At 41.7% G+C, this 18669-nt stretch overlaps 3 protein-coding genes across 5 annotated transcripts in view; all 3 read left to right on the plus strand.

The window, feature by feature from the left end:
* Window positions 1-15: 15 nt before the first annotated feature.
* Window positions 16-6783, plus strand: nop2 (NOP2 nucleolar protein homolog (yeast)). Its single transcript, XM_083637631.1, has 16 exons — window positions 16-107; window positions 685-812; window positions 969-1011; window positions 1095-1159; window positions 1508-1776; window positions 1983-2193; window positions 2312-2511; window positions 2859-2948; window positions 3065-3152; window positions 4529-4669; window positions 4869-5008; window positions 5117-5206; window positions 5307-5429; window positions 5619-5716; window positions 5794-5930; window positions 6024-6783. The coding sequence occupies exons 2-16, from the start codon at window positions 707-709 to the stop codon at window positions 6446-6448; spliced, it is 2226 nt and encodes a 741-aa protein (XP_083493757.1). The 5' UTR covers window positions 16-107; window positions 685-706; the 3' UTR covers window positions 6449-6783.
* A 1191-nt stretch (window positions 6784-7974) lies between these two features.
* ing4 (inhibitor of growth family, member 4) lies at window positions 7975-13029 on the plus strand. Of its 3 annotated transcripts, XM_083640200.1 has the most exons (8): window positions 7975-8050; window positions 8504-8575; window positions 10506-10672; window positions 11324-11438; window positions 11547-11661; window positions 11786-11930; window positions 12114-12175; window positions 12302-13029. In XM_083640200.1, exons 1-8 carry the CDS (start codon window positions 8014-8016, stop codon window positions 12339-12341), a joined length of 753 nt encoding a protein of 250 aa, XP_083496326.1. In that variant the 5' UTR covers window positions 7975-8013; the 3' UTR covers window positions 12342-13029. The 3 variants fall into 3 exon arrangements, with proteins under 3 accessions (XP_083496326.1, XP_083496324.1, XP_083496325.1); XM_083640198.1 differs by having other exon boundaries at window positions 11324-11661; XM_083640199.1 differs by lacking the exon at window positions 7975-8050 and adding an exon at window positions 8268-8317 and having other exon boundaries at window positions 11324-11661.
* Window positions 13030-13271: 242 nt separating this feature from the next.
* ncapd2 (non-SMC condensin I complex, subunit D2) overlaps window positions 13272-18669 on the plus strand; it is a 31153-nt gene continuing 25755 nt past the window's right edge. The window contains exons 1-8 of the mRNA XM_083638766.1: window positions 13272-13380; window positions 13749-13868; window positions 13958-14033; window positions 14126-14184; window positions 14290-14465; window positions 15002-15144; window positions 16535-16662; window positions 17660-17783. Of these exons, the coding sequence (XP_083494892.1) occupies window positions 13751-13868; window positions 13958-14033; window positions 14126-14184; window positions 14290-14465; window positions 15002-15144; window positions 16535-16662; window positions 17660-17783 (824 nt within the window). The 5' untranslated portion in view covers window positions 13272-13380; window positions 13749-13750. The remainder of the gene's footprint in view (window positions 13381-13748; window positions 13869-13957; window positions 14034-14125; window positions 14185-14289; window positions 14466-15001; window positions 15145-16534; window positions 16663-17659; window positions 17784-18669) is intronic.

An 18669-nucleotide genomic window follows, 5' to 3' on the forward strand; every position in this document is an offset into this window, starting at 1 on the left:
TCTGCAACGTGTTGAGGGGGGGAAGATCACATACGACATCACATCACATGTGAGAAATTCTGTCTTACACATTACAGCCAGAAGTTGGATAAAACAAAGATCTGTCCGTGAGTATTTGAAGACCTATTGCTTACTTTCAGGTGTCTAAGGAACCAAATGGCTAAATATTAACGTTTGGCTTTGCTTCGGTAGCGTTAACGCTAGCTTTGAATTCTGGCAATTTCGCCATGTTAATGTTTCAGTGATGTGAAGCAAGTTTGTTTTATTTGCCTCAGATATGAGTTGCCTTCTTTGGTATTGCCATAACAACTGTTATGTCGATGTAGTCGAAATACTTAATGTTGCTGTGTGTTGGACGTGTATCTTAATATATTTTTTGTTAACTTATAAGTGGACAGATGCTGATGTATTTTAACCACTGATGTCCAAAGATAGGAATACTATCTGAGGAACAACACCAAATTTACTCAAGTGCGAGAGACTTAACAAAATGTAAGCTATGCCATCATGCTTAATCATGATGTCATATCTTGGCTCGGTCATCCTTAACATGCTAATGTGGCTGTAGTCTACTTCCATCCAGACTTGAGCCACATCCAATAGGACATGGACCGAACACAGTAGTTTCTGCCCATACAGCATGATTTTGTACATGCAGTTGATATGTTTCCATCATCTCTTCAGGGTTCCTGTGTAGCTGAAAGTCATGGGTCGTAAGTTGGATCCCACCAACAAGGTGAAGCGAGGACCAGGGAGAAAATCCAGGAAGCAGAAAGGAGCAGAGACTGAGTTGGCCAAGTTTTTAACTGATGGTGAATATGTCGGTTTACTTTCTTCTCTTACGACAGACGTGTAGTTACTGTTGAAATCTGTACTGCAGAATCAGACAATCATATTAACTCTCGCTGACTGCACATGGCTTGTTTATAAAGGTGATTAATTTTTTATTTTATTTTTACTATTTGCAGAGGAAACTGGGCCAAAACGCCTGTCAAGTAGAGGCAGGAAAAGGTAAGGTGCCGGTTGATTAGGTAATTCATGCAAAAACACAATACTGTCTCCAAGTGTTGCTCATTCATATTGTCACTTCTCAGAGCTGTGAAGAGAGGCCAAGATTCAAAAAAGGCAAAAGATGTTGCAGAGGAGCAGCCCAAGAAAGGTAAGCACATCATGGTTTTAAGCAAGAATACATACCGGGGTCATTAAGAGTTGCAGGCAGCCCATTTACTTATGTCTAGATTATGTTTTCCCCAATCTTGTAATGCATTCCCTGTTTGGTTGTTGTTGTTTTGACATTTATTTGTTTTTAATCATTTTTATAATACAAACTTTATGGTGTCAAACCTAGCTTGAACTGTTGTCCCGGCCAAAATTAATAAGACATGGATATATGACATATGACAGTGAGTTCCACAACTCATGTGCATAAGCCATTGGCACCAAAGTGTTGAGTTTGAGTCGTTGGGAGATGGGAACTTGTGGTATTCATTGTTTTTCTTCCAAAAAGGATTCACAGATGAGAACAGTGAATGGTTGAAACCAGCAACGAGGAAGCGTAAAATTGACCAACCTGAAGGCGAGGATGACAGTGATGAAGAGTGGGAGGAGGAGGATGAGGAGCAGGATGGAGAAAACGTCCAAGAAAAGAAAGGAGAAAATTTAGGAATTGAAGAGGTGGACGATGACGACGATGATGAAGAAATGGTTGATGACTATGGTACCCTTGATGACAGCAGTGGTGAGGAAGCAGGAGAAGAAGGAAGTGATGGAGAGGAAGTACGTGAAATTATTCTACCATCAGTTGTGCAGTTGAAATTGTGAAGTGTCCCTGTTGCCAAAACTGCAGTTGTTTATTTTTTGCGCAGCGTTTGAAGTGCAGTGATTACTAAGGTTTGGCAACATGTTCAGGGAACTGTGAAAAATCTTTGTAATTATACATTTCTGTCAGCACTGCTAACCTTTGTTTTTCACTCTATGTTCAGCTTCTTCCCATAGAGCGAGCAGCTAAAAAACAGAAGAAACTGAAGGAAGCAATGGCTCAAGGGAGTGACGAAGATGAAGATGACGACGACAATGATGATGACGGTGATGATGATGCAGATGCAGACATGGATGAGGAGGACACACTACAAACCAATATAGATGAAATGGATAAATTCAAGCTACCTGGGGCGGAGGAGAGTGAGAAAGAGGGTGAGCAACTCAAGTCAGATTTCTGAATTTGAATGCATCAAAGCATTTCTAGCAGCAAATTGACATTTAATTATTCTGCTAATGGAGTAAGCCTTTTCCTAATTCTCTTCATTTTTAGGTGTGTTGCCTCTAGACCTACAGACGATCTACCAGAGAATAAAGGACAACATTGATGTCCTTTCTCATTTTTCCACGAAAAGAGAGGAGGGGAAAGAGAGGGTCGAGTATATATCTCTGCTGAAGAAGGATCTCTGCACCTATTACAGCTACAACAACTTCCTGATTGAGAAGCTAATGGAAATCTTCCCACTCTCAGAGGTGTGTTGCTCTGCGGTGCCAAAGCAAGCACATTTTGTCATTGAAATGCCAATGATTGTCTTATGGTCAAATTGTACATATTTAAATAAGTTGGAGCTTGTGGATGGTGTCGACAGTTATGAATCTGCATACAAAAAAATCTGATAAATCTAATTTGAATAAAATACTAACAATGGAGGCAGGTGAGGAACTAGTTGCTTGTCGGAGAAGCCCGCTGCTAATAAAAAGAAATGGTTTAGGTAGCTTGTATTTTTTTGACTAACAACTTATTCAATTATGACTTAGTGTTTTGTATTTGTGTGTGTGTATATATATGTATACCGGTATATATGTTTTGTTTATTACAGCTGGTCGATTTCCTTGAGGCCAATGAAATTCAGAGACCTGTCACCATTCGGACCAACACACTGAAAACAAGGAGGAGGGACCTGGCACAGGTCAACACTAGGGCGATATGGACGAAATATCCTATCGCAATATTTTCAAGTATAATCACACTGCAAAATATTCATCACAGCTTATTGTGTGATGATCTTTGTGTTTCCTTGCATAGGCCTTGATTAACAGAGGAGTGAACCTTGACCCAATTGGGAAATGGTCAAAAGTGGGTTTGGTCATCTTTGACTCTTCGGTACCTGTAGGTGAGTTTCAGTACATTCATGTCAACCACCTGGTCTATGCTATGTAATGTGTGTTACTGTAAGTGTCTGTATCAGAGATCTGAATTCCTGAGAGTTCCTGTAAAATCATGACCATTCAGAACTAGTAAGGGGGTTGGTTTTGTCTGTGTGTCTGGCAATATGTGCATTATTTTATTATGTATCAATGCACCAGTATCTGTTAATCTAACTTCATATTCATCAGAATCACTTTTTACCAAGTACAGTAGGTAATACAGGAATTTGTGTTGTCATTGGTGCGGAGACATAGACATTCTTAGTAGAGATGGGCATTTCTAGCAAAAACACTATTCGAAATTCGCTGGCCAAAGTCGACTTTTAATTGAAATTCGAAAAAAAAATTAAAAATGTTTTTTTTTTTTTTTTTGAGTGAAATGTTGCATTGTCTCCCCTGATTCTAAGTCTAAGGCTTTATTAATTACCGTAATAGAAAAAGCTTCTGCTGTGGATTTTTAGCCCTCGACCTTGATAATTCGAAATTCGATGCCCATCCCTAATTCTTAGACAGAGTAAATACTGGCACATGGTAAAACGGCAACAGGACGGCACACATGGGCCATCTCGGTAGTGTACAGGGAAAAGCACACATTCAATTCCCGGTAGTAGTATTTATGGGTTGGTCAGACGTTCCTACAGACACAATTGGCTGTGTCTGCGGGTGGGAAGCTGGTAGGGTATGTGTCCTGGTCGCTGCACTAGTGCCTCTGGTCGGTTAGGGTGCCTGTTCAGGGGGGAGGGGAACTGGGAGGAATAGCGTGATTCTCCGATGTAACGCGCTACATCCTGCCAGTGAAACTCCTCGCTGTCAGGTTAAAAGAAGTGACTGGCGACTGCACATGTATCGGAGGAAGCCAGATCAGCAGAGAGGGTGGAGCAACACCCAGGACAGTTGGGGGACTTGGTCAAGTACAATTTGGGGAAAATGGGAGGGGGGGGGGGAACATACACACACAATGCAAAGGGACAGTGCAAGATATTTGAGAATAGATTATCCACCTTATTTTTGAATGCCCCGCTGTAAAATAATTATGGGTGCAAGATCCGGTTTAGAACATGACTGATTGTTGCAGATTGCGCATTTCCTCATTAGGGTTAGGGTTAGTTAACTCTGGATTAACTGGATTACACCGGAAGGAGCACCCATATTTCACGTAAGGCATTATGGCATCTAGAAATAAGGTGGATACATATTTCTGTACAATTCATTCAATATTCAGTGTTCACTTGCACATTCAGTTAGTGTGGCATACAGTATGGTTGCAGCTGTAGAGGAGGTATGGTGACATTGTTTGGACCACTGTACAACTCCACATATTGTAAATTGTATTTTTCACCAGGTGCAACCCCGGAGTACCTGGCTGGTCAGTACATGCTGCAAGGAGCATCCAGTTTCCTCCCAGTCATGGCGCTTTCTCCCCAGGAGGGGGAGGCTGTGTTGGACATGAGTGCAGCTCCAGGAGGGAAGACCACCTATATTGGTAAGTTGTGCCGCAGTGATACTTTGTTTATATAATTGTGTAGCTTATATGTCCGGCTCAAGAACTTTGTGTCTGGCCACTACTCATTTGATATGAAAAGTTGCACACTGTGTAATCTGTCCCTGTTTGGAAATTACAAACCTTTCTCGTGTGGAAATAACGCATTATTGAAGGCCACATGTGAATGTGTCACCCTCAGCTCAGCTCATGAGAAACACAGGGGTGATCGTGGCCAACGACGCCAATGCTGGCAGACTGAAGAGTGTGGTGGGAAACATTCACCGTCTGGGAGTCACCAACACTCTGGTCTGCAACTATGATGGCAGGCAGTTCCCAAAGGTAACATGATGATGATATTCATATGCATGCATCAGTGATATCTGCATGGTATAGATGTATTATAGAGCTGTGTATACCACACTGACTTGTTGAATAATTGGCTTACAGGTAATGGGTGGATTTGATAGAGTGCTGCTTGACGCCCCGTGTTCAGGCACAGGAGTCATCGCTAAAGATCCAGCTGTAAAGACAAGCAAGGTACAAAACAATGAACTGTTTTATACATATTACACATAGAAACACGAAGTTCAGTTCATAGCGTCTGAATACTTTTTCATTTCATCTTCCTGGTTTATAGGATGAGGCAGACATCCAGCGCTCTGCCCACCTGCAAAAAGAGCTGATTCTGTCTGCCATCGACTCTGTCAACGCTGAGTCTCCTTCAGGAGGATATCTGGTCTACTGCACCTGTTCGATAACAGTATGTGTATATAAGTTACTACTTAATCATAGCTAGCTACTGGGTATCGATGGTGAAAATGAAATAATTATAAATTAGTTTTGTGTCTTTTCTAGTGAAGTTATGCTTAGGTTTACATGTTTGTGATTAGGGTCTGGGATATTTAGCAGAAATACTTTTTTTTTTAGTAACCAAATTGTGTTCCACCAGGTGGAGGAGAATGAGTGGGTGGTGGACTACGCTCTAAAGAAAAGGAACGTCAAGTTAGTTCCCACCGGACTTGACTTTGGCAAAGAAGGCTTCACCAGGTAAATGAGATAAGTGTTTTCACAAAGTATAAGTCCTTTCAGTCTCAGCACCTAATTTATTTTCCCCATCCATTTAGATTCAAAGAGCGCAGATTCCATCCTTCTCTGCGCCTCTCTCGCCGATTTTACCCTCACTCTCACAACATGGATGGTTTCTTTGTGGCCAAGCTGAAGAAGTTCTCAAACACAATTCCAACTGTACCAACAGGAAAAGGTAACATTTTCTCTTATGAGTATATGCCAACTTTCAGCACTGTAGCGATCTTGTTAAACAAGAACTCACCCAGCCTTTCTGTCACTCATTTAGAAGAAGAAGACGAAGCAGAGACGTCTGAGGCGATGGCAGTTACAGACACCTCTGATGAGAAACCGTCCAAAAGTGTCAAGGCCAAGAAGATGGTCTCTGGCAAGGCAGGCGCCACACAAGGAAAAGCCCAAGCCAATGGAATGGCAGCCAAGAAAACGGCAAACATCCAGCCAAAAGTCAAAAAGGACTTGTCCACTGGACCAAAAAAGGCAAAGGTTGCCAAGATGGACGGAGAGACTGTGAAAGGGGCAGGGGGCAAGAAGTACACAGGGAAGACAGCTGTGGATGCTAAAGTATCAGGGGCTGAAAAAAAGAAAAAGGGAGTTCAAAAGATGAAATCACCCATGAAGAAACAGAACCGAGTAGGAAAGAATAAATTCAGAAAGTTGAAGAGTATGTTGCAAAAACAAGAGGGTGGAGAATGAAAATGTACAGTATGTTAAATTGTACTACTGTAGATAGTGTAGGAGCTCAGCTTTCTTGAACTTGCTGAGCCTGAGTGCATTGTTGTCTTTTCAGATCAGACATATTTTCAGTCTCAATGCCTAAGATGGGCATGTGCAGATGCAGTGGACTGGTCCACAAATCTCTGTCTTTGATAAAGGGCTCCTGTTCCTTTCTCCCAGTTTTTTATTTGTTTCAATCTATCTTGGTTGTCTTTGGATCAAATGGCAGAATGTTATAACTGGCATATTAATCTGTGAGATGAATGTTATAACTTGCATATTCATCTGAGATATAATAAATCTTTTACGATTTTCCTCATCACTTTTGTTTTATTTATTCTAACACTTGGGACATTTTACATCGGTCTTATCTATTCGGTAGTACTAGTCACTAGTCTTCCAGTAATTTTATGTCTGCTAGGTCATTGCATCATCAGTATATGAATAGAGAGCCGCAGGGATGACGTATTTTTGTAGTCAGAACGCGGAAGTCCCGGACTTCCTGGTTCTTCACTGTTTCTGTCTGGGATTTTTGAATGGGTTTTTGCCGCGATGCTTCAAATAAGATCTCTGGGCAATGCAAGCTTAATCAAACGTGAACCAGAGTTCAGTCGGATAATCTTCACACATGAGGACCACTTTCATGAGTTTTGAAGCGTAAATGCGAGCCCTAGAAGTAAAAAGCTCGAGCTAAGCTAATCCAGAACTACACACTGTCGCATAGGCTTCCACGTCACGTCAGCACTCAACCTGGACTTTTGTTGATGTGCACTGATTACCCCAGGCTGAACCAGGTGAGAGAAAGAGCATTTCCGTGTTCGTCCTTTGAAGTGATGACGTTATTGACGTATCCCCATCGACTCAACAGTGTAGTCTCACTTAGCCGTTTGCTAGCTAGCCGCCCTTTTAACGGCACGTGAAAGCTTCAAAACTCATAAAAGTGGTCCTCATGTGTGAAAATGATATTACTAAACACTCGTTCGCGTTTGATTAAGCGTGTGTTGCCCAGAGACCTTATTAGAAGCATCGCGCCAAAAACCCATTCAAAAATCCCATAGGCGAAAACAGTGAAGAACCAGGAGTGTTAGCATCGATGATTTCTGGACTCGTTCCTTCGGCTCTTTATGGGAGCTAAGGCTCCGTTTGTTTCCCTGTCCCACTGTGATGTCATAAATCCCACTGTGACATCATCAGTGATGTCATAAATCCCGCTGTGACATCAGTGATGTCATAAATCTCACTGTGAGATCATCAGTGATGTCATAATAAATCCCACTGTGACATCATCAGTGATGTCAGAAATCTAACATCAGTGATGCTGGTCTCATTGGCCACACAGCAGCCTAGCTGCGGGCAGGGCCAGCTCGGCGGGCTGCAGGATGGACGAGGCCGCGTAGAGGGCGAGCCTAGGAATCGAGCCGCTAGATCCCTAGTTATTATAAAGTCAGGTCTACTGTACTTGCAGGCGGGTCTCAAATACGAGAGCACAGCCAATCAGAGCCCATCTTTTTTGACCGGAAGATGTGTTGTTTACATTTTCCAAGATGGCGGCGGGGATGTACTTGGAGCATTATTTAGACAGTGAGATATTTAACGTATTATTATACTATTGGGGGAAATCGTAAACATGTAGTTGGCATTTTATTTATTTATGGTGTCATAAAATACCCGGTAAAATCGCGCTATGAACAGAGTAATGTTTGCACGTTTAATAACCATCAACGCTTTTTAGGCACAGTCTATTTCCTGGAGTAACGCATCAACCTGTACTCAGCGATTACAGTGTGGTATCGCAGAGCACACATACTAGCCTTGCGAACCCTGTTCACTTATTGAGCAAAATTGATTGTATGTGTGCCGTTTGTTGCTTAGATACTACAATGACTTGTGAATTTAAGTGCTAACGTTACAGATACAATAGTCGGCGCAGCAGCCCACAGATTAGTAACGTTAACGTTAGCCACCTCGTCTGGCATGTCTGCATTGGTCTCAAGAAAACGAATTCAATTGTTGTCTTTCTTTCCACCACGCCAGGTATAGAAAACTTACCCTTCGAACTGCAAAGAAACTTCAATTTGATGAGGGATCTAGATCAACGCACAGAGGGTGAGAACAATACACTCATGAGACCATGGATTTAAACTCAGACCACACCAATTCAGAATAATCTGTAAACTAGTCTACTTCACTCCATTTTGAATAACGTACTGCAAGATTACATACAAGGAATTTGTCTAGTGTCATGCAGCGTAGCGGTCATGTCAATATTCAGAGATAAAGAAATAGGAAAAACAACAAAAAGACAATCACAACATTGCAAGTGCAGTCCAGGCATAGCATATGAATTTACAGTCCGAGTTAAATAGGCAGTGAATTTACATGAATTTACAGTCCGAGTTAACCCTCAGATGGTCTTCGTCTTTTGGTCACACCGAGGGCCTTCGGGTCAATTTGACCCGGCTCATGTTCAACCATTCTAAAGTCGTTATAAACCCCAAAAATCCTACTAATCATAGTTTGTTCTTCATTTTAATAAAGAGCTACTCAAGTTTATTTATTATCTCCGCGAGGAGATTATGAGATTGTCGCTGTCAGTGCGTCTGTCTGTCTGTGCGTCTGTGCGTACGTGTGTTCCTGCGTGTGTGTGTTGTTCCTCCCGGATCTCGAGAACCGTTGGTCGGATCTACTTCAAACTTTGGGAGTGAACTAAGGAGTACGTGATGGAGTACAGTGACCTGTTTTTGTGCAATTCGGTATAGCGCCACCTACTGGCAACACAGTGCGTGTGTTCCTTGTGTGTTCCTCCCGGATCTCCAGAACCATTGGTCGGATCTACTTCAAACTTTAGGAGTGTACTAAGGAGTACGTGACGGAGAACAGTGACCTGTTTTCGTGCAATTCGGCATAGCGCCACCTACTGGCAACACAACAAGTGGTTTATCTTGAGAACCCCTCGTCCGATCAACTTCAAACGCGGGGAGTGCGCTTAGGGGGACCCAACGGAGTGCAGGGAGCTGAATTCCAGGCAATTCGGCATAGCGCCACCTACTGGCAACAAATAAAACTTCTTGCAATTCGCCTTAGCACCACCTACTTGCAACAAAAAATGCTTATCTCAACAACTCTTTCCCGGGGTTTCCACCCACACAGGGTTTATGTGCCGACAGGCCGCAGTGCCGACAGGCCGCAATGCCGATAGCCCACAAGCAGAACCACCTCATGAGCGAGGCGGCGTGCAGCGTGTCGGTGGACCGGCTGGAGCTAACCTCTCCCAGCCCCCACGCCAAACCTAACCTCCCCCCATGCCTAAACCTAACCTCCCCCAGACCCTAACCCAAAACCTAACCTCTCCCACCCCCCACGCCTAAACCTAACCTCCCCCAGACCCTAACCCAAAACCTAACCTCTCCCACCCCCCGCCCCTAAACCTAAGGTCGGCATTGCGGGTGGTCGGCATAGCGGGTGGACACCCCACACAGGTGCAAGAGAGGTGACCTGTAGCTAAAAATAGCAAAAAAGTATCAAAACATACTGTCAACTCTGAGTGAACTTTAATTGTGTGTGTGTGTGTGTGTGTGTGTGTGTGTGTGTGTGTGTGTGTGTGTGTGTGTGTGTGTGTGTGTGTGTCAGAATGCAATGTTTACTAGAAAATACCAATATGTCTAACATTTTCAAAGAAAGAAATTGTCTAAATTTCACTTCTGACCCCTTTTAGCCTCCACTTTCAATGGCCGGGTCAAATTGACCCGAAGACCATGGGTGTTATATGTTGATGCAGGGGGGGTAGCAAATGCATGAAATGTATAATTTTCATATCACATGTTTAGTACAGTAAATGAGCCAAGCAGAAGAAGTTTCATAGAGAAAAAAATATTTTAACATACTTTTCCTTGATGTTGAAATTCTAAAACGGGTCAGATTGACCCGAAGACCATGCGAGGGTTAAATATGCATTACATTAAATAGGAGTTACAGTCTAGGCATAATAATCAGTCATGATGCAGTTTTGAGAGGTTTCTCTCCGTGTATCCTACAGATCTGAAGGGACAGATAGACTCCTTGGCTAAAGAGTACACATCCAACGCCAGGACTCTCTCCTCTGAGCAGAAGTTGTCCATACTGAGGCAGATTCAGCAGTCCTACAGTAAATGCAAGGAGTTCGGAGATGATAAGGTGCAACTGGCCATGCAGACTTATGAGATGGTTAGTACAACTGGTTTGTAGTTGATATGTTATACTTGATGTACTAGGTAGGCTGTACTCCCATTCTGACACATTATTTCTGTTATCCAAGGAGAATCCCTATTTCAAACTTTAGGAATGTGAACCTGTTTGACAGTGATACTGAGTTTCAATTCAACTGAGGCATTGGAATTGGAATTTTTAAAACCCTACAGGAAACAGAATTGAAATGTAATTATGTGTGGGGGGGGGGGATCTTCTCTTCTCCCGAATGCTTCTCCCCCCTCCCTTTACCCTTACCCTTATCTGATTGTGTAATTTAGATTTAATGTTATACTATACGCTATCAATACTGAATATCATAGGCAGAGGTTGTCTCAGGTGGTAGCCTATTTGCATATAATGCAATTGTAATACATTATGATTGAATTTATTTTTATTTGTTTAACTCTTTTATCTGATTGACAGTGTTTGATTTATAATGTTTATCAAGTCTCTTAGAAGTGGAATTTCACAGAATTTTATGGAATTGAGTTATGTTTACTGTCATGCAGTTCTTTTCTGTTTCCTTAGAGCTCGGTGCAATTTCAATTCCAACTCCACTAATTGAATTGGCATTTACTACATATTCTCAATTCAGGGTTTTGCTTAACATGGATTATATTTCTGCAGGTCGACAAGCACATAAGACGTCTTGACACAGACCTGGCCCGGTTCGAGGCCGACCTGAAGGAAAAGCAGATTGAGAGCACGGATTATGATTCCACCTCCAGTAAGGGAAAGAAAAGTATGTCCCCCGTATACTTGCTTGCTTACTTACTTGTTCTTACACCAAGGACTGTTACGGCAGATAAAATAGAGAGTAGCTGTAGAATAACTGTTTTTCTAATTCCAGGTGACTCCAGGCAGAAGGAGAAGAAGGTGGCTAAAACTCGGTCTAAAGTGAAGAGTTCAGATGAAGACGGCAGTCCCAAAAGCGCACAGAAGAAAGTCAAACTCCTTCAGCAACCGTGTGTTATGCATCTCTTTTCCATCTTGCTGTGACCTTGTCTTCACTTTGCATATTGCATGTTGTACTTACGGTAATTTAATAGGTACACACCCATTTTCACACGTTTTGTTTTCTATTATCAGAGGGGAATTCAACGCCCCTGCCGCCAACTTTGGTAATGTGCATCCCTCTGATGTCCTGGACATGCCGGTCGACCCCAACGAGCCCACCTACTGTCTGTGTCATCAGGTCTCTTACGGCGAGATGATAGGCTGCGACAACACCGATGTGAGTTTCATTCATGGCCCCCTTTGCGTTTCACTTAGTTCATGTGAATGGACTATCCAAACGACTAGTGATTGTGTTTTTATTTTTCATTGTTGATCATGTGATTGCAATTGTTTTCCGTTTCAAGTACTTAATTTGCAAGAGAATTGACTTGATGTCTGATTTTGCCTTGATTGTTTCTAGTGTTCCATTGAGTGGTTTCATTTTGCATGCGTGGGCCTAACAACCAAACCAAGAGGCAAATGGTAAGAAACTTACACTGTGATATACCAACCGGACTTAAGTGTGTGGAATAATATCAGTCTGAATTATTACTGATTATAGTACTTCAACTAACTTTTAATGCTGTATTTGTATTTTATCCCATGCAGGTATTGTCCACGCTGCTCTCAAGATAGAAAGAGAAAATAAAAAGCACCTGGTTATCCTGGAACAAAAGGTGGACACTGATCAGATAGATGGAAAATGGGAAGAATAGTATTTTCTACACGAGTTATTAGTATTTTTTTTCCTCATCTTCCTTAACATTTGGTGCTTTTTTGGTTTACGTATTTGATTGCCTTGGTCTGATGCAGTGTGTGTGAAGGAGACTCATGGTTACAAATGTATTTAAATATAGATTTTTGAAATGGTTGACATTGATTTGATTTCTTTAGTTACCTTTGGTGCTCTCATTTTTTAATACATTTTGTTTTACAAGTGAACAATAAACACTACAATTGCCTCCAATGGTTTGACAGTTGTAGTGTCCATGATACTGTATACTGTATTCATGTATAAGACTACAACATTGGAGTATTTTCTCTGAAAGCATTTGGCCATGTATAAGTATATGCTTTGTTGGATAGTTAGTTTCTCGTGCTTAGTCTTAGAACACTAGCTTTATTTTTAAAGTATAATAAGCAGTGTAAAACAATATGGAGAGAAATGCTGCATCCTGACAGTATTAGTTATCTGTGGTAGTGAGTTGAACCATTTCATTTTGATTGAACATTTGATTTGAGTGGTATATAGAAATTTCATTCGAGAAATATTGCCACTTCTGTAGCTGAAACATTGGTACAAGGGTGAGGGGGTGATTGTGTTTTCAATCATTTGAATACAGCTACTACCTCAAAAACTTTGCCTGTGTGGTCTTTTGCCTTTGATTTTTGCGTTGCCAGCTGCTGTAGTCTGTGCTGTAGTGTTCATGATTTTCCACTAGGTGGCAGCCTTGGTGCTTGGTGGTTCTTTTAATACATCCATGGTTCTAAACAGCAAAGGGAGAAGAGAAGGGGTGGGGCAATGAAGGCGCACATATGTGACGTCAATGTTTAAGTTGTTTGGCGCGATTTTGAGAGTCGAGCTCGAGACTGATTTCAAAACCTTAGCAAAACAAAGCGTTATCAGACGGAGGCTAATCGCACAACTTGATCTTCGCCGCCTGCAAATCTGGCTACCAGGACTACAGGTAATACTGGCAAGCGTATTGTTTTGCCAAGAAAGTGTAATTAACATGAGTGGTATTTAAGTATAAGTTGTTGCGTAGAAATACCGATTTGTGGTGTACCTTAGCTAGTGGTGCTAGTTAGCATGCTAACCTAGCCAAAGCGACAACAAAAAAACGATAACGTTACGATGCGCTGCTAAAGAGCTCATCAAAGTTGGCTAAACATTTAACATTAGTTAGATACATTTTCTTGTGCACTTTAGATACATTTTCTTGTGCACTTAAACGTGTTCGTTTCAAATGGCAATTGCTATGTACGTTGCCATTATAGTTAACGTAAATAACGATAGCTAACCGTGTAACGTTACTAAATTCCGTTTGCGCACAAGGGATGTCGTGGGACTTTTTTCTACCCGTGTGCGTGGCTGACCTGGTGAAGACCGGGGGCATCAACCAGTACGTTGTAAAGGGTGTGATCCCCCCGAAACAGTTGGCTTCTCATCTCAACAGTAAGTAGTACTCAGCTGTTTTAATGTTGATTGTCTTGTTTTCTAATGGCGTTTTTCTGTCTTGAGCTTTCTCTCTTTCATTCACACAGGTTTCAAGGCAGCATTGAGAAGCCAGGGGCCTCTGTGTATGTTGGAGCACTTTGACACGGGCTACAGTGTGCTACAGTGAGTGTTAATATATCCTAATCTTTGCTTCTGCTATCAATATTTGAAAGTGCACATGCACAACAGTTACCCCTTTATTTTCTGTTTTTAAGGCATTGCAATGCAGTTGACTTGAGTGTGAAAGAGGATACTCTGGATTTACTGGTACAAGGTTAGAATTTTGGATTTTTGAAGTTTGTCTCACCTGGTTTTCTACCGAGGAGAAAACATCAGTGTTGGTGCAATCATGGACTGTTTTTAATTATTTTCCTTTCAGTGGTTAATAGCCTGGCTGTTTCCCTGCCATCGCTCCTCCTCTCCACCTCCGTCTCCGCTGCAGACCGCAAAGACCAACTTAATGCAGTTAAAATGAGCGTGTTCCTACTCTGCAAACTCACAGAGGCCCTTGAGAGTGACTCCTATAGACAGAGCATCGTCACATCAACTGGAAAGGTATAACTGTTGGAAGACGTGTCTAAGATGTATTTTGTTTGGTATGATAGCAGCTTATGTCTATTCTGTCTTCAGCTGATTTAAATGCCCAGTGATGAGATCATGGCAACTGTGAGCCAGTCAGGCCAAGAGATTGTGCTCTAGCCTTCTGCTTGGTGGGTAGTCTTGGCAGTGTGGTGGAGCTTTGTTGCACTGCTGTAAGGGCCCACCCACATTTAACCTGCAGCCTTCTTCATCAAATGTCCCCCTACAGCAATGGGATTGGACATGTGGGAGGCTTCAAACAGTGCGTGGGTGATTGTTTGTCTTTGAGTGTGTTTTGTGTGAGTGTATATGTATCAGTTGGCAAGATGGTATGGTCTCTCTGTTGAAAGCCTTTGACAGCTATGAACTTTAGACTTTGGTAATCTGAGGGCATACATAATAGCATTATTCTCTTTATTATAAATGTTATATTTGTGTTCAACACGTCCACAGTCCAATCTCTTAAGTAGCTGAAATGATGAAAGTCACCAGGTTTTGTTTGTCTTGTGCAGAGTGGTAAAAAGGGCAAGGCTGGCGAGGGGCTACTGCAGTGGGATTGTGAGAGGGAGAGGGTGCTGCAGGCCCTCGTCCAGCTCCTCCAGCTGGACATTCGCTCCCTCTGGAACCTCTCTCTGGTGGAGGAAGAGTTCATCAGGTACTCTGCTGTCTGGGGAGCTACTTAACTCAGTCAATTAGTTCTCTGTGATGTTCCACTGCTCTGGATCATTCAGAACAGATCTGTATCTCTGCCTAATAATATAGCATAGGAAACTGGCATGGAATAGATTTTTGCCTCTCGACTAATGTGGTTTTGATCTAAATGTGTGTGCCTGAAGCTTAATTCAATAGATTAGAGAGATCAAGGTCAATGGGGATGTTTTCTCAACCGTACACTTTCTTTAGGTTGACTCGGACACATTCATGTTATGTGTGGAACTTCTCTTCACAGTGCTGCCTTTTTAATTTTCAGTAGACAATTATATGCTGTGTTTCTCTCACATGGCTGAACGATTAGTGTGATATTTGCACTAATGTAGTTGGCAGATAAAAATAACAATGGTTACTTGGCAGAACTGCAGTACTGCACTCAATCAGTACGTTTACATGCAGAGTTAAGTCGAGCTATGGTTATAGCTTGATTAGGCTATTTACTCGGACTACCGTACTGTATTGTCCCAGTATACAAACACGGATGGGAAATCGATTTTTTGATGGAATCATGTTGCCTCCGCTACGATAGGTGGCAATATGCACTCTTTCCCCGCAGGCTCCACCAATTCTAACAGCTGGTAGCAGCAAGTCTCTTAATAATGCAGCCATTTCATTAAAAAAGATTATATAATTATACAAACGTTTCCCCTCAAAACGATCACTTCTGGCCCATATAATAGTGTGGCAATGTGTTTATGTTGAGAGACGCTGCGCCCTGTGTGTATTTTAATGATAGGACATTGTTTTGCTGTGTTTATGTGGTCGAGCGAGGTTGTGTTTATGTGGAGAGAGAGCGCCGATAAACTGTTCAAAGGCAGGGATGGTCAGGTAACACAAAGCTGCCCCGTGTTAGCTGCTTGTTATGTTAGCTCCCTGGCCGCTAACATAACAGTTTTACACGCTGTTCGACTTCCGGGTTGAAGAACGTCAGCGCATGCGCTGATCGCCTCGTCCAGTTCCAGCCCGACTGCCCTGTATACATGCAGGAGTAAATCGATTTCCAATCTTATTATCTGGGTGTGTTAGTTGGACTTTTATAACTTCGATTTTAGTCGAGTTAACATTTTTACATGCATTTCAAAAGTCTGGTTTTAGGCGGACTAACGCAAAAAAATCGATTTTTTTTTTTTAAGTGCATGTGAACGTACTGAATGTTTTCAGACCGTTTTCAATGGTCAGTTAGCAACAGCCGGCACCAACACTTGCCCCCAGTCATCTGTTTGGCTGGTGGGTACAGGACCTTTATATAGGCACAGCCTGTAGAATTGGATTTGCACATCACAAAATGAAAGAGCTGAACCTCTGATCCTTTGTTTTGTCTTTCTTCCCCTAAGCTGTGTGACCTGCTGCTGCTATAAACTACTTGAGAACTCAACCATTGGCCATGTGAAGAGCAAACCCACCAGAGATGGCATAATCCACCTGCTGGGGGTGTTGATCAAGAAGTACAATCACCTCCTGGGTTAGTCTCTCACTATGGCAGAGAATAATTTAAATCAACGTCAATTATATATTACTTACTTCATTATAGTGTCCTCTAGAGAGAGAGTGGCGTCAGCGTAGGACCAAAATGCGTGACTCATTTAGCCAATGAACAGCAGGGGGCTACTTTTGAATGCTAAAATAAAGCTGATAATGTACAATTTTATTCTTAAAAAAAACTTTCAAAGTACAACACAAACTGTCCATTTTGCTGCAACTCGACAGTGCTGCTTAATCCAGGACCTTACTTCCTGGAACTCTTGAGAGTAAAAAATGTGTCCATTGGAGTGAATGGAGATCTATATATACGGCTCTGCTTTATTACTCGCATAAATTACTGAGGGAGTGTATAATTCAGTCCGGATTCTGTAATACATTTACCTCGCGATGTATTTACAGGATGTGGGAGTTTGCTGAGACACACATATCCACAAATTATGTTGATCTGCGCAGGACTGAAATAACTAAATAATTGGTAAAAAATAGTTATACTATACTATGCTGATCGGACAGGGCTCTAATTGTGTGTGTGTGTCAAGTATATTTATATAGTGCCAAACCAAATCACAACTAGTTATAATCTCGAGACTAGCTACCAATTGCGGCCCGCAGACTGATTTTAAGTGGCCCTCGGCTTGTCTCAAAATATATTACAGCATATGTGGCCCTCCACACAGTATTGGTTAATCAAGCAAGTTCAATTAGAATTGTTTCTGTTCACCTAACAGCATAATAGTTTGTAGACAAGCACCAAGTAGGAACAACACAGGCAGCCGCACAACTAATGTCTTCAGATGGTAAATCAAAAATCACAAAATCCTTACAGTACAATTGTATGTTTTTTTCTTTATAACCAATATGATGTGAGATGCAGCTGGCCCCCCGGTATTTTCACATGATCTACCGGTAATCTGGCCCCCATTCAAAAAAGTTTAGACACCCCAGTGCATCACTCCCTCCCTTATCTCTGCCCGCAGGTGCAAGTGTAAAGGTGATCCAGCTGCTGCAACACTTTGAGCAGTTGCCAAGTGTGTTTGCCCAGGCTATGTCTGTGTGGAGCACAGAATATGGAGCTAGGGCTATCATAGGAGAAGTATTAAGGTCAGTACTTGTAACGTGCATGTTGCATGTCTCCCTGTCTGTGAGCTTTTTGTTTCTCTGGCATATTTTGTCATGAATTTACAATTTGGTCAGCAACTAATGGACCGCTTTGTCACACTTGTTGGTTGCTTCAAAAAGTTTTATGAATAATTATAGAGCCCGACCGATATATTGGTCCACCGATATTATTGGCTGATATTGGGCGATAACTGATATATTGGTATCGGCCGATATTTTGTATTTCTTAAGTTATAGACGGCATCTTGTGTATATTTGATTTTTTTTCTTAATTCACGTTATATTTTAGATTTGTTCTATTTGTGTTTTTATATTTCTAGTTATTTATAATTATTAAATTCCTCAGTTTACTGTTTCATTGCATTGATGTCATTTTTTTCAATAAAGTTTATTGATAAGCTGTAAAATATGCTGCCTACATTACATATCTCAAGTCATATCTTTGTCAAGTGTTTGATATTTGAGGGATCAATGCAAAAAGATTGTGTAATATAATGTGTACCGTAATTTCCGCACTATAAGCCGCACCGGAGTATAAGCCGCAGCAGCAAAATTGCCTGTTTGTTACACATATAAGCCGCACCGGACTATAAGCCGCAGGTGTTTTAATGTTTTTTTTTTTTTTTTTTTTTTTTTTTAATTGTGTTTTAATGTTTAATTACCATATGTAAGGGTTCATGCACAGAGGGGATTGTCGGGAAAGAGATGGCTGTTTGAGGAAGCTCCCATTTATTAACAAAACAACATAACACAACACCACCTGTGTTTTTTTTACAGTGCACACAGTGTCCGCGGTGTGGTGAAAAGAGGGCAAGAGAGGAAATTAAAACAGAAGTGGATTTATAGTTAGAAAGAGTGCTAAAGAAGA

The sequence above is a fragment of the Poromitra crassiceps genome (genome assembly GCF_964638095.1).
Source record: "Poromitra crassiceps genome assembly, chromosome: 1".
In the NCBI taxonomy this organism is placed as follows: domain Eukaryota; kingdom Metazoa; phylum Chordata; class Actinopteri; order Beryciformes; family Melamphaidae; genus Poromitra; species Poromitra crassiceps.